This window comes from Psammomys obesus, unplaced genomic scaffold, assembly GCF_907164565.1.
Source record: "Psammomys obesus unplaced genomic scaffold, mPsaObe1.curated_primary_1811, whole genome shotgun sequence".
Classification (NCBI taxonomy): Eukaryota; Metazoa; Chordata; class Mammalia; order Rodentia; family Muridae; genus Psammomys; species Psammomys obesus.
In genome coordinates, this window is record NW_026590061.1 from 4339119 (window position 1) to 4352228 (window position 13110).

General features: G+C 43.8%; 1 protein-coding gene across 7 annotated transcripts in view; it reads left to right on the plus strand.

The window, feature by feature from the left end:
- Sox5 (SRY-box transcription factor 5) overlaps window positions 1-13110 on the plus strand; it is a 367386-nt gene that overhangs the window by 45919 nt on the left and 308357 nt on the right. For 4 of the 7 annotated variants that reach the window (XM_055605653.1, XM_055605658.1, XM_055605654.1 and 1 more), the window contains exon 2: window positions 5535-5766. In XM_055605653.1, coding sequence (XP_055461628.1) covers window positions 5535-5766 — 232 coding nt within the window. The remainder of the gene's footprint in view (window positions 1-5534; window positions 5767-13110) is intronic. The other 3 variants (XM_055605656.1, XM_055605657.1, XM_055605660.1) reach the window with 1 other exon arrangement.

The window sequence follows — 13110 nt, forward strand, 5'->3', positions numbered from 1 at the left end:
ATGTGTTGAGAGGGCCTCAATCTGCTGTCCATCCCTCACCAGGCACATAGTACTGAGCAGTCACCTGCCCCATAATGTGCTTTGCTTCTTAGATATGCTACCACCTACTTGAAATACAGAGTCTTTCTAAATATTTTTCGGTGAATGAATTGAATGAATGAATGAATGATGAATGCATGAGTCTATCTCTTTTCTTATTCACTTAAAGGCAAACTAGAAGATCCAGTGTATCTTCATTACCTGTTCCTTCATGACACAATGGTTATTTTCTAGGAACAAATCATCCCCACTCAGTTTATTCATTTTATTCGGGTTCCTTCTCAAGACAGACACATTCATGGTGCTGTTGCTCCTTAGGAGCGGTCCTAGGCAGTGTAAGTAAGTGGACCTGCCTTGGCATAGAGGATGTACGGAGAAGGAAGTCAGAGCCAGGTGACTGCCCTCACAGGTCGTAGCTGTAGCATGAGTCATCTTGGCAAGCCAGAGCCCTGGCTGAGCCTAGAACTCTGCTCCTCAGGATTGCACAGCAAGCCCTCCTAGGCACTTAGCAGTCTCTCCCAGCTTCCTCATATATTTGAAGTGGAACTGGAAGATATTTTTATAAGAACTCTGAATTAAGATATTTTTATAGGAATATTAGCATGTGAAAAGGCACACACGAAAAAGGCCACCATTGGAATTCCAAAAAGGAGGACAGTACTTCCTCTTGGCCAGACTTGCCTCTCTCTGTCATCTGAGACACTGCCAGCACCGGTTGGTAAGAGTTGACCTTACAGGCACTGTGGCTCCAGCCGGTCCGAAGGTCATTGGCTTTAGTAACAATTCATTCAACAGATGTGCTTGAAAGATGATTTTACAGAGATGTTTAGATCCCAGATCCTATGTGTAGAAATATATCTGTCTCCTTTGATCCTGTATTCTAGTGGGAGAGATAGGCCATAAACAAAGAAGTAAGTATAAAATATTGTGCCCAGGAAGAGTGGGGAAGAAGGAAGCTTGTCCTTTGAAGAGTGTTGAATGAGATGTTACTGAATAAGAGATGTGAGGAGAAATCTGTCTGAAGGGAGAGCGAGGCAGGTCTGTGTGTGGAGAAAGAGGTGTTCAGCTTCAGGAAACGCCCAGTGTGGAACCCAGGCTTTTGGATTATGGTGTTATGTTACGTTGCCGACTCTGTGTGGCTTGGACTTTCAATTTTGAAGTCAGAGGTCCTAAAGTCAAGGTGCCTTCTGGGCTGGGTCTCTTCTAGCTGCTCTCCTCCAGTATACAGATGTCGTGTGCATTACTTGGTTCACCTTCTGCTCAGCACTGCAAAGCTATCGCACAGCATCTGACAGCTTGTGCCTGTCTCTGCCCCTTCTGGCTTTCTGTCTTGAAAACATGAGGGTCACTTTGGACCCCAGAGCGATTCCAGCTACAATTTCTTCATCTTCAGATTTCTCCATCTCACAATTCCAAAGCCAGCTCTTCCCTAAAACATGGAGGCTTCACAGGCTCCAGGATGAGGGCCCAGGTGTCTTGAGTGGGTGGGGCCCTCTTTTGATGAGCACCTGGGGTTTGTAACAGTCACTGTTTTTAGAATTACTAAGGAGCTCTAAATAGTCTTGACATTCAATCTGTGCCAGTAGCTTTCAGGAGGTGATACCCCAGCAACAACCTGCCCCCAGGTCATCCCGCCATGCTGCTGCCAGAACCACTGGCTTCCTTTTCGGTTGGCAGTCTCAATTCCTCTTTCTGCCTCCATGTTGGTTCTCCATGACTGAGCACAGACGGAGGCATCCTCCACGCAGAGTGCTTGTGATCTACCTAGAGACCGTCCCTGCAGCAGCAGGAGACCAGCCGTTGTAAGAGGGCCATCTCTCAGCACCCGTAGCATGATTATGCAGAACATTACAGTAAAAGGGAAAGAAAAAAGTGAGTTGTTGCGAAAGCCAGCTTCTCCTTCCAAGGGGACCGCTGCTGCTTCTCTATTCCATTCATGTAACTCAGGATCCCAGGAGTGCTGGAGAGGAGAGATGGGACTCCATCCATGCTTCTCAATCTGCTCCTTTTCCTAAATAAACCTGAACCCTAAATTTATATTGACTTTCTAAAAGTGTCTCCGTCTGCATCTCTGCTTCCACCCTTACTTCCTACATGAAAACCAGCTCTATTTATCCCCAAACTCGCATTTCTTTTTGTCATTCCTCTTCCTGAAAATGTCCCAGGTCACAGGACCCTGTGGCCTTGTAGAACCAGGGGCATCTGACTTTTCTGTCAGATGGGTCTTAGCCTCAATGGCTGTAAGTATTTTTAATCCCTTTACATAAAATCCACTTAGTCACCTCATAATATTCTTGAAACAGAGACACTAACAATGTCATTAAAGAAATCTTATTAGGTAAGTGTCTTGTATTTTGTAAGGGTAAGATAATACTTGGTGATTAAAAAGTGCCTCTCTTGGCCTACATGAGCCATGAATTCTTTGAGGAAAGTTTCCTTGAAAGACGGAAAATAGAGTTGTTACTACCGCCACACCCGTGAAGCCCACCCGCAAGAGACACCGCCATTTTGAGTTCTGTCTGTCATAGGCCAGCTTCTCCGAGGTCAGGGTTTGTCACTGGTAAAACACGTAAGACCACTCTTTATACTCACATTGCCCTGGGTGCCCTCCCCTTGCCACCCTGACATGCCAGTGTGGGAATGTCGGTCCTCCGAAACCACAGTGAGTCTGTCGTGTCTTTCTGCCCCCAGCAGCTGACACGGAGGATCCGTTGGGAAGGCAAAACTGGAAGAAGGCCACCTTGTCTTGCCATTGCTCATTTTGCTGTCAGCGTGTGAGTGACAGGAAGCTTGGAAACTGCAGTATAGCCTGCAGTCGGAGCTCTCTGTATAGTTTGGTAGGAGTCTTCCTTTTCACCAACGTAGCCTTACTGAATCATAACCAGGCATGTTCTCACTGCAGGTATCTAACTGTCTTCCAGAAGCCTTTTACCTGGCATTTATCAGCTCGGTTTCCAAAGGCCAGCACGTGAAAGGCGTCCTAGAATACTTTGAAAATGAAGCTGAGGGATCTGTTGCCTTCTAGGTTCATGACCTTGAACTTTTTACTGTGTCTGAGGATGAGTTTGGTGACTACAGCCACTTGTGTATGCAGCAGACCTGTGCAGCCATATGTGTTGAGAATAGTGCCACCATCTTCTCTTTCTACCTTGTTCTCTGTGTCTCTACTTCTTGATCTCACATTTTCACTAATGATGATATTAGCAAAGTGGAAATCAGTGCTTCAGTCTTCCTTCTGAGAACTGGAGAATTGGAATGACTTTGGAGACCAGCTGAGCTAGTTTTCTTGTCCAATAACCAGGGGCCAAGTGTTGGCAGTAGCCTAGCACTTTCAGGCACAGGAAGACTGATTATGTTCAAGGCCATGGTGGGGCACCTTGGGATATCATTTATTAATTCCAGTCAGAATGTTGATGCTCCTGCAAACCGCAAGCACTGAGGACAACCAATGGTTAAATCTTCCTACTAGAGTACTATGTACTACGATCAGTCTCTCCGCAAAGACCTTAAGTGTTTCACCAGTGTGTGTACCCGCCCTTCTCATATATGATGAGCTGTTTGCTAGTTGAACACACAATCAGACCCCTGTGATTTGAGTAAGCTCAGTGTTCAGGAGTCTGTTACATGTAAAAGTGTAACTAGCTAGTAAGATTAGCAATGAAATCTAAACAACTCCAACTGGTTTATTCCAGCCACTTTCACTCTATTTAGAGTCAACTTGGGATAGCCCTTTGCTGGGGAGTTGGAAGTAGTTACAAACACTTGAGTGCTGAGGGCTCACATGACAGCTGCCTGTAGACACTGCCTCCCCTTGATCTGCTCTGATTTTAGCTGGTCAACAATGTCACTATTAACATTTCTTTTAAATCACTTGATGATTCATGCTATTAGTTTACAGTTAAGAACTACAGATCTGGGAGAAGCTTTCTGATGGGCTTGGTGAGTTTACAGCTAAACACTTACAAGGAAATGTCTCCCTGATTTTGAGGTTTTGTTTCTGTTCTTTTTTTTCTTTCTTCCTTCCTTTTTTCTTTCTTTCTTTTCTATTTTTTTTGTCTCCTTGAGGGTGGAGATTCATGTGGGAAGTCTGAAGTCTGCAATATAAGTAAATATAAGTAAGAGCTTGCACTCAGCCAGTGTCTAGCCTGAGCTGAGGACTCTGTTGGTTCTCTTTCCAAAAGCCTTAAGAGGCAGATGTCTCTCAGTTTAAAGATGAGTAAACTGAGCAAGAGAAAGTCTAACACAAATGGCAGAATCATTCTTCGTGGATGAGAAACAGATCATTTGGAAATGTAAAAGTCTGTGCTGTGTGTGACAGTAGCGAAGGCCTCCGTCGGTGGGTATTTCTGCCTCTTGTCGCACTGGTCTAGAATAAAAAAGGAAGGGTCTGCAAACACTCTTTTTGTCTTGAAGAACAACAACAACCAAAAAATAAATCTGTCCTTTCAGGCTCCGATCAAGCCGCACATACCATGAGACAGCCGATTGTTTTTTTACATTAGACGTTTTAGTTCAGTTCCATTTCTATGTAAAACTTTTCTGTGAGAGGAGAAAGAGCAGCCGGCCCCTTTCTCCAAAAAGGTTTGCCATGTATTTTAAGCTCAGATGATATTCTGAATCCTACTGAAACAAAGATAATGCTCAATTCTCGTCCCTTTATCTAAGCCTGGTTTCATTTAGCCTTTCTTGCCAAATCAAAGCACAGGGGTCTCTTTCTGCCTTTAAATGTTCTAAGGAATAAATAACTGTGAATTCACGTTTAAATAATGTGTAGGCTTGTGCAGCTAGAACCAAAACTTCTAAAAATGATCTTTTTGTGATTTGCTACCTCACAGTGTTACTGTTAGAACCAAATGCCAGAACGGGTAAAATGTTTCTCAAGTCACCAATGATAAAATGTTTGTAGTTCTTAAGTTTTGAACAAATATTCAACTTTCTGTCAGTTTCTCTGAGGACTGCATTCAAGCGTATTGCTATGTCTCACAGTAATCTCACTGTTAATGCAATGCAAACTTGTTAGAGTGGAGAACATGTATTTATTTTATTATATATATATATATTTTTTTTTTTTTTGATGGGGAAAATTTTAGTGCTTTTTTTTCTTTTAAACTGCCCACAGTATTTGCTATTCACAGATGTTCTGTTTTGAATAAGGTCTATCAAAGTGTAAAACTAGATGGATACTTTTCTACCTTTTAGAATGGAATGGACTTGCATTATGCAGTGTTCTTAGGTGAATTTTCTTGTTTAAGAAGCCAGAATACAAGAGAGTGCTATATTAGTGTATTATTCTTACAGCAAACAAGCCCTGTTCTGTCGCTACCTGCTTGGCCATTGTTTCTGATTGTGTGCGCTGTGCAGTGGTGTTTGGATGGCGTCCTGCTCTCCGCCAGCACAAAAAGGCATTTCTGTTACAGTGGCCCCTAACCACACAATGACGGCATTAAGGATTTATGTGGAGGTTTCATTATTTTCTCCTCTTTTGTTCCTTCCAGGATGTCTTCCAAGCGACCAGGCTCTCCGTATGGGGAGACAGATGGAGAGGTAGCCATGGTGACGAGCAGACAGAAAGTGGAAGAGGAGGAGAGTGAGAGGCTTCCAGCCTTTCACCTTCCCTTACATGTGAGTTTTCCCAACAAGCCTCACTCTGAGGAATTTCAGCCAGTTTCTCTGCTGACTCAAGAGACTTGTGGTCCTAGGACCCCCACTGCTCAGCACAACACAATGGTAGGTTTCTCACGGTCTCCCTGTCCGCCAGTCTAGCCCTCTGGTAGCTTGGCTTCAGTCTTTCGCTTGAAATGATCATGTGCTTAAGAACCACACAGAAGATTCACTTGAGGCACCATAGAATTCCTTCAAGTAAATTGACTCTACAAGGGAACATAAGCAGTGATGATTAGTTCTTTGTTTTCTTTTCGAGACACCTGCTTCTGGAATATAATAAGGGGAAATCTATATAAAGTGTAATGAATATGTTAAGATGACATGGCGAAAGTCAGCCAGAATCAAAGTTGGCTTCTTCCCGAAGAAGAGGCAAAAACATCACTGTTAGGCTCATGAGTCAAACAGTCTTCAATTATCTAACCTTATGAGCAGATTTTCCCTCCAAGAATTTTAGATAATGCAACATACTTACTTACATGCTTACACACAGACATGTGTGTTTGTGTTTGTACATGTGCAGACATGCCTACATGCCTGTGTGTGTGTAGAGGGGGGCTAAGCCTTTCTTACTGCCACAATAATTCATAATCTTCACAATAATCCAGTGAAATAATATTAGTAATTCTCTTTTGTATTTGAGGAAATCGAGGCAAAGTCAAATTAAAAGATGTTCCAGGTCACAGAACCAGGATTTACAAAGTCAGGCTGACTCTATTAGGATCTGTGGTCCTGACTTTTCTTCACAACAAGTCAGGCATAGTTTCTGTCTTCTTGTCTGTCATTCGGCAACCTTGGTCATTTGCTCTGCAGTCCCTCCTTCTTTCCCTCCTGGTCACTTAGCATTCTGTAGTTCTGTATCTTCCTCTCAAATAGGAGGAGAGAGCAGGTGGGTAGGAAACACACGTAGGCCAGCATGGTGATGAGTCAGACTCTCCGTCTGCTATTGTGTCTCTTTGATGTGTTATGTGCTTAATATTTTGACCACTGCCTGCTCTCAGACATGACCAAACTAAGTGTGTTTCTTGGATGGATTTTCCATGTGACAGTGACACACATATATAAGTCTGCAGGGCTGAATATAAATAGTGATGGTCAAAGAACGGTGCCAAGATAGCAATAAGATAATTTTAAGCATACTCAAAGATGAATGAGCCTGAGAGAGGCAGAATATATAACAAAAAATGGTGACTTTAGGGACAGTATGAAGTTCTGATCTATCATTTATGGGTCTCCGAGAAACAGACAGGGGATTCTGTTTATGGGAGAATGTCACAGGATGGTGGGATGGCTCAGCATGCAAGGACGCTGGGCACACAGGCTTAACAAAGGTAGCTCCATGTGTGTAACTCTTCTCTACAGAGTTGTCCTCAGACCTCTGCACACACACCTTGGTGAACATGTGCCCATGCTTACACACATAGGCAAGATAAAATACTAGATAATTGCAATAATACTAGAGAAAAACATAAAATATGGATCTGTGTAGTCCTATGATTTCCAGGGAATTCTTCAGGAGATCTGAGACCCACAGTGGTTGAGACCCACTATGGTATAAGTTATTGGGGTTTGTAAGCAAACGACCAATTCCAAATTAACCTTAATAAATGACATCAACATTTGCACTTTCTTGTACTCATGAGTGGTTCCTCGGTTTGTTTTTACCCGAGATGCTTCTTGCCTTCATTGGCTTATCTTCTCTTGAGTGAACACTTGAATATATCATGACCCTAACATCTCAGACCTGCTAGGTCATCTCTCCACCTCCATCGGAGAAAGGACTGGGTTGTCTTGCTCATGGTTGAATGTGTGTGCCATGTTGCTTCTGGGATTTAGCCCAAACTCTTCACCTGAGCGGCTTGTCTCATACAAAACATCCCATGTTGTGACTGGGTTTCTTCTGCAGTCCGCATGGACTGATGATTCTGCTGTGCCCAGCTTCATGCACAATTGTGAACTTGGCTGAACATCTTCAATGGCAGTTTTAAACCTCCCCCTGGGATAAATTTCTGATTTTTGAATTCCATCTTTATGGTAAATATGCTTTTCCCATGGGAGTGGGTCAAGGATCACTACATCTTAGATGTGGTCACTTAATTTTTGGACAGTGGAGAGCACCTTGTCCCTTCATCCATGGCACTGAGCCTTTTCGCACACTCCACATTCTGATCTGTGCATTTAGATGTTTGTCTCTATACACTGTGCATAGTACATCTTACTGATACACACACACACACACACACACACACACACACACACACACACACACACAATTCCTGGAATAAAGCATGAAATGATACTTAGTTTATGATGATTCAATTAATACTTGAGATGATATGGCTCAATAAATCCTAAGTATTTGGGGATAAAGTTGCCAAACATGTCAATTCCTGGAGACTATCTCCTAGAAACTCCAGAGCTATAGTGATACCTACTACTGTGCTGTCTGGAAAGGATCAGGGTGCAGTGAGGTCTTACAGGGAGACCTATTATAAACACTTATCAAAATGGCTGAATGTATTTACAGTGTTATTACTCAACATGAATAATTTCTTTTTTGTAATAGACTATTGTCCTATTCACACAATAGAGTTTTATGCTTCATAAGGAAATATAGTCTCTACATTTTTACTCAGTATCTTTGTAAAGGGAGAAAGCTTGATAATCTTTGTGTGTTGGAGTGCTTCCTCAAAGGCTGCCTGACAGAATCAGGGGGAGACTTTCCATATAAAACTTCAGTCCAGAGATATTTCCTGTCATGAGAACTTTACACACTTGGTGTTCATCACCAAATAAAAATGAGAACTTTGGAGTCCAGCTATGAAAGCCTCAAGGCCTAAGTAAGAGCCAGATATGGATGTCGACCTTTCTGAACTCCTGTTGATTTTCTCAGTATCTGGGGAATTAAACTAAATGTCTAACTAAGAGAAAGTCTGGGGTAGGATAGCTGTCGCCAGCACAAATGCTGGGAATGGAGGAATGCAGTCGTAAGCTTGTGATAGACACACGGCAGTGTAAGACAGTCAGATCCTTGCGGGATTTGGACGCGGGTGGGTAAAGTGATAGCACACGGGGGTGCTACTGTTTTCTTCAGAGAAGCCCTCATAACGTTGCCAGACAGCTAACTGCAGAGCCTGACTCCCTGATCACCTCCAACAGACCATGTGGAAGAACGGTTCTGCCATGACTGGAAAGACCATCCTGACCTTTAACCTATGGATGATAAACGTCCTCCTCTATCTTTTGTTGGCTTTTTTGTCCGCTTGCTTGCTTGTTTTTATTTTTATGTGTGCTTCGTGTAGGAATGACTGAATGTCTGTGTGCAAAGCTGTGTTCTGGTGTACATAAATATGTGGACATGAACATCTAGAGGCCAAAGTTCAACATTGGTGTCTGTCTTGGGCGTTTTCTGCCCTATTTTTGTCTAATTTATTTTTTATTTTTTACAATTTATTCATTTTGTATCCCAGCTGTAGCCATCTTCCTCGTTCCCTCCCAACCCCACCCTCCCTTCACATCTCCTCCCATGCCCCTCCCCAAGTCGACTGATAGGGGAGGTCCTCCTCCCCTTCCATCTGACCCTAGCTTTTCAGTTCTCATCAGGACTGTCTGCATTGTCCTCTGTGGGCTGGTAAGGCTGCCCCCAGCTCAGGGGGAGGTGATCAAAGAGCCAGCCACTGAGTTCATGTCAGAGATAGTCTCTGTTTCCCTTCCTAGGGAGCACATTTGGAGAATGAGCTGCCATGGGCTATGTCTGTGTCAGGGTTCTAGGTTATTTCCATGCATGGTCCTTGGTTGGAGTATCAGTATCAGTATCAGGCTTTGCAAAGAACCCTGTGCCCAGATTTTTTGGTTCTGTTGCTCTCTGTGTGGAGCTCCAGTCCTCTCCAGGTCTTTCTATCTCCCCCTTCTTTCATAAGATTCCCTGCAGTCTGCCCAAAGTTTGACTATGAGTCTCATCATCTGCTTTAATACACTGCTGGGTAGAGTCTTTCAGAGGCCCTCTATGGTAGGCTTCTGTCTTGTTCCTTGTTTTCACCCTCTTCCAATGTCTATCCCTTTTGCCATTTTGATTGAGGATTGAGCATGTTACCCAGGGTCCTCCTTCTTGCTTAGCTCTGCCCTACTTTTGAGGCAGGGTCTTTGTGTATGTGGCGCTCACTTTGGTCTTGGCTGGCCTATCTGGCCATCAATCCCTGTGATCCTCCTGTCTTTGCCTCCCCAGTACTAAGATCCCAAACACGCACTGCCATGCATGGTTCTGACATGTGAGCTTGGCTCCAAGCCTCTGCCTGTGCAACCAGCACTCTGTAGATCAAGCCATCAGCTCAGCCCATGGGTTTTGTCTTGTTTTGCCTACTTCTTTACAGTGGGCTGGTTGTTGCCTCAGCGTTTCAGAAACAAATGAGTAGTTCTATGATTCAGGCTGACCTTAAGAACAGTTCTGCCATGGACAGGCTGACTGAAAGATCTCCAGCAGGTGATCTCATGCTAGTCAGCACAGGGTGTGTGGTGTCAGAGGGATGGGTGCCGCTCGGAGGGGCTGAAGAGCCTCTGGTGCTCATTTTCTGTTTGGTTGCCCGCCGCATCTGTTGGCGACCTCCCAGCTCCAGAGCAAATGTGATGTGAAGCGAAAGCCACCACCACCCGTGGATCCAGAATAATCTTTTGTCTATTTTTCTGTAAAGCCTATTCTGCTCTTTTGAGCTTGCTTTTGATTCCTTAAGCCACTTTTGTTTCGAAGGAACAATATGTTATTTTCAATATGGAGTTGTTGGAGTGCCCTGCTCTCTGTGTAACTGAATCTTATCAAAAAGAAATAAGTGCAGATACTTCTTGTTTTGCATTGTTTCGGGTCCAGCCAATGATCTTGGGCATTCTAAATAAGAGCGGTGCCAATGAGCTGCGCCCTTTAATGATACAGACTCATAGGTGCCATATTGTCTCTGACTGTGGCACAAGCCATCTTTCATCTGTCAGCCTCCTGAGTCACTGGGACTAAAGTTAAATCCCACTATCCCAGGCTATGTGTACTGTATGTGTGTGTATGTGTGTGTGTACGCATGCACAAACACATGTATCCCATATATATGAGATGTTTTATTATCTCATTGCCAGTTGATATGTAGGGTATTTTTCTGGAAATACTCAGAATTCTGGGTCTCCATGGTCACCCTGTGCACCGTGGTGTATGTTGGAGTCGGTGTGCCTCAACACTGTGGACACAGAACAGGCACGAAACAATTAGTGCAAGTCCACTCCCGCCTCGCGTCTCTCAAAGAAATAAAATGAGGTGCATTTTCAAGTTACCCGTTCATAAAAGACAGAGTTTGGGGCTCTTGAGGATGACATAGCAGGGCTCCAGTATAGGAAAGCCAGCCTTAATCACTGAAATACACACTCATCCCATGTACTGGTTCACAGCGTTCAGGTGGGCCCGGGCTCACAGTCAGCACTTAGATTTCTTTTCCACACAAGATTATCTTTAACAGTTATATAGAGGCTGTGACTTTAGATGCCTGTTATATGAATTTTTGCTTACAATAGAAGAATAAATTATGCATTTTTGATATCTAGGATAGTGTTACCTCTTGATATTATTAAAAAAATTTAAGGATGAGAGAAGAATGTGTGTGTCATTCAAAAATAAACCATGGAATGAAAACTTCATTGTGAGGTGGTGAAGATCACTCTGATCCTTTCTATAAGCTCTTCAATGTCTGGTAGTTTTGTATATCAAACTTAGCACTAAGCTATTGTGCCAAGCCCTGTATTGTTAAGCCAGGGTGGTCCTTGTGCTAGTTATAATAATGAGACTTTCACTGTTGAGGGAGAGCCCTAGCCTATACTCTAGACAAAAGTGTAATTAGTTTTGAATGTTGGGGACGTGGGACACCCTCAGTTAATAGCACGGAGAATAGATTCAGCAAGATTCAGCTAAAGTAAGCTCCCAGGCCATATGTGCTGGTGGTAGTGTAAAATTATGATCGCAGGCAGTATCATTCCACAGGGAGAACGATTTCGCGGGTTTATCTCTAACCTGTTGTAGCTAGAAGAGAGGCTTCTTATCTGAACAAGGCCACTTCAATCGCAGCAAGGCAAGGTGCTGACAGGTCTGCATTTGTTGTTTTATGGTAAATTGATGTTTATCATACAATGAAATTACGTGGTCACAAGCATCACCCTGTAAACTTTGTCACAAAATACCCCTGATGCTATTTATCTAGACACAATTCCAGACTTGTGTTTGAATGGAAGTTCAATTTTTCTGTGTGTATTGTGCTGGGAAATTATCCCGGGGCTCTCAGGGATGGAGACAGTGAAACACAGTCAGCTAGGGCTACAGAAGCTGCTGGAGAAATTGGGCAGTAGATCATCCTGTCCTGTGCCCATGCCATTCGGATCAGCTCTGTGCGAGGAGGGGTTGGCCCCTGTTAAGTCACAGAAGTGCTGATTTGGACCGTGGAGAGGGCTTCGTAAGTGACATACCAGCCTTGCAAGTGTAAAGGCCTCTGTTCAGATCCCCAACACAAAAGCTGGGCACACCAGTGAGTGCCTGTAACCCCCGAGCTGGGAGACAGACACAGGACGGTCCTAGGGCCTGCCGGTCAGACAGTCTAGCTTAAACGGTACTCTCCCGCTTCAGCGAGCCACTGTGGGAAAGTAAAGCAGACATTAACAAGAAGCTATGACTTTCTACATGAGGCTTTATGTTTGGAATCAAGCTTGAGTCATCACCATAATATAACGAACAGAGTTAACTTAAAGGTGGGAACTCTTGTGAAAAGGAGACGATTCCCTGTTGAAAGGGGAGTGAGATTTGGGGGGAATCCAAGTAGTTTAATCTGAGTTTTGTTTCCACATGATACGAGGCACCAAAATGTTTAAAGCACCAATGCACACACACACTTTTAACTTCCTTTGTTGCAAGCTCCTCACACTAGCGTTTGGTTTTGTCCTCCGTTTAAACACTTTACCCCAGTGGAGATAGCTCAGAGCAGAACAAGTCTGGGGAAAAAAAAGGAACAGTCACAAGCGTGCTGTAAAGTTTTTAGCATAAATAATGGGGAAGCTGCAGGATAAAGACATGTCTGATCTGTTGGGGCTCAGTATTTGCTTGGTGTATGGGGTGGCCATCTCTGCTGCACAGAACAGGGGCCTCTGTGGCTGAGATGCTCCATTGCAGCGAGGACTCTAAGGATCAAGACTTGTACCATGCTTGGTGGTGGTCCTGGTTGTGTCACTTCTTAGTTACAGTCTGACTTTGACAAAGAAGGGGGTGATCATCTGTGCTCGGGTCCAACAAGTAATGACAGGTTTGTATGCAAACTAGTTTGTGCTGGAGACATTTAACTTTGTGCTCTTCATTTCCTCCTTGCTTTCCTCTCCCACTTCTTTCCCCTTCTCTTC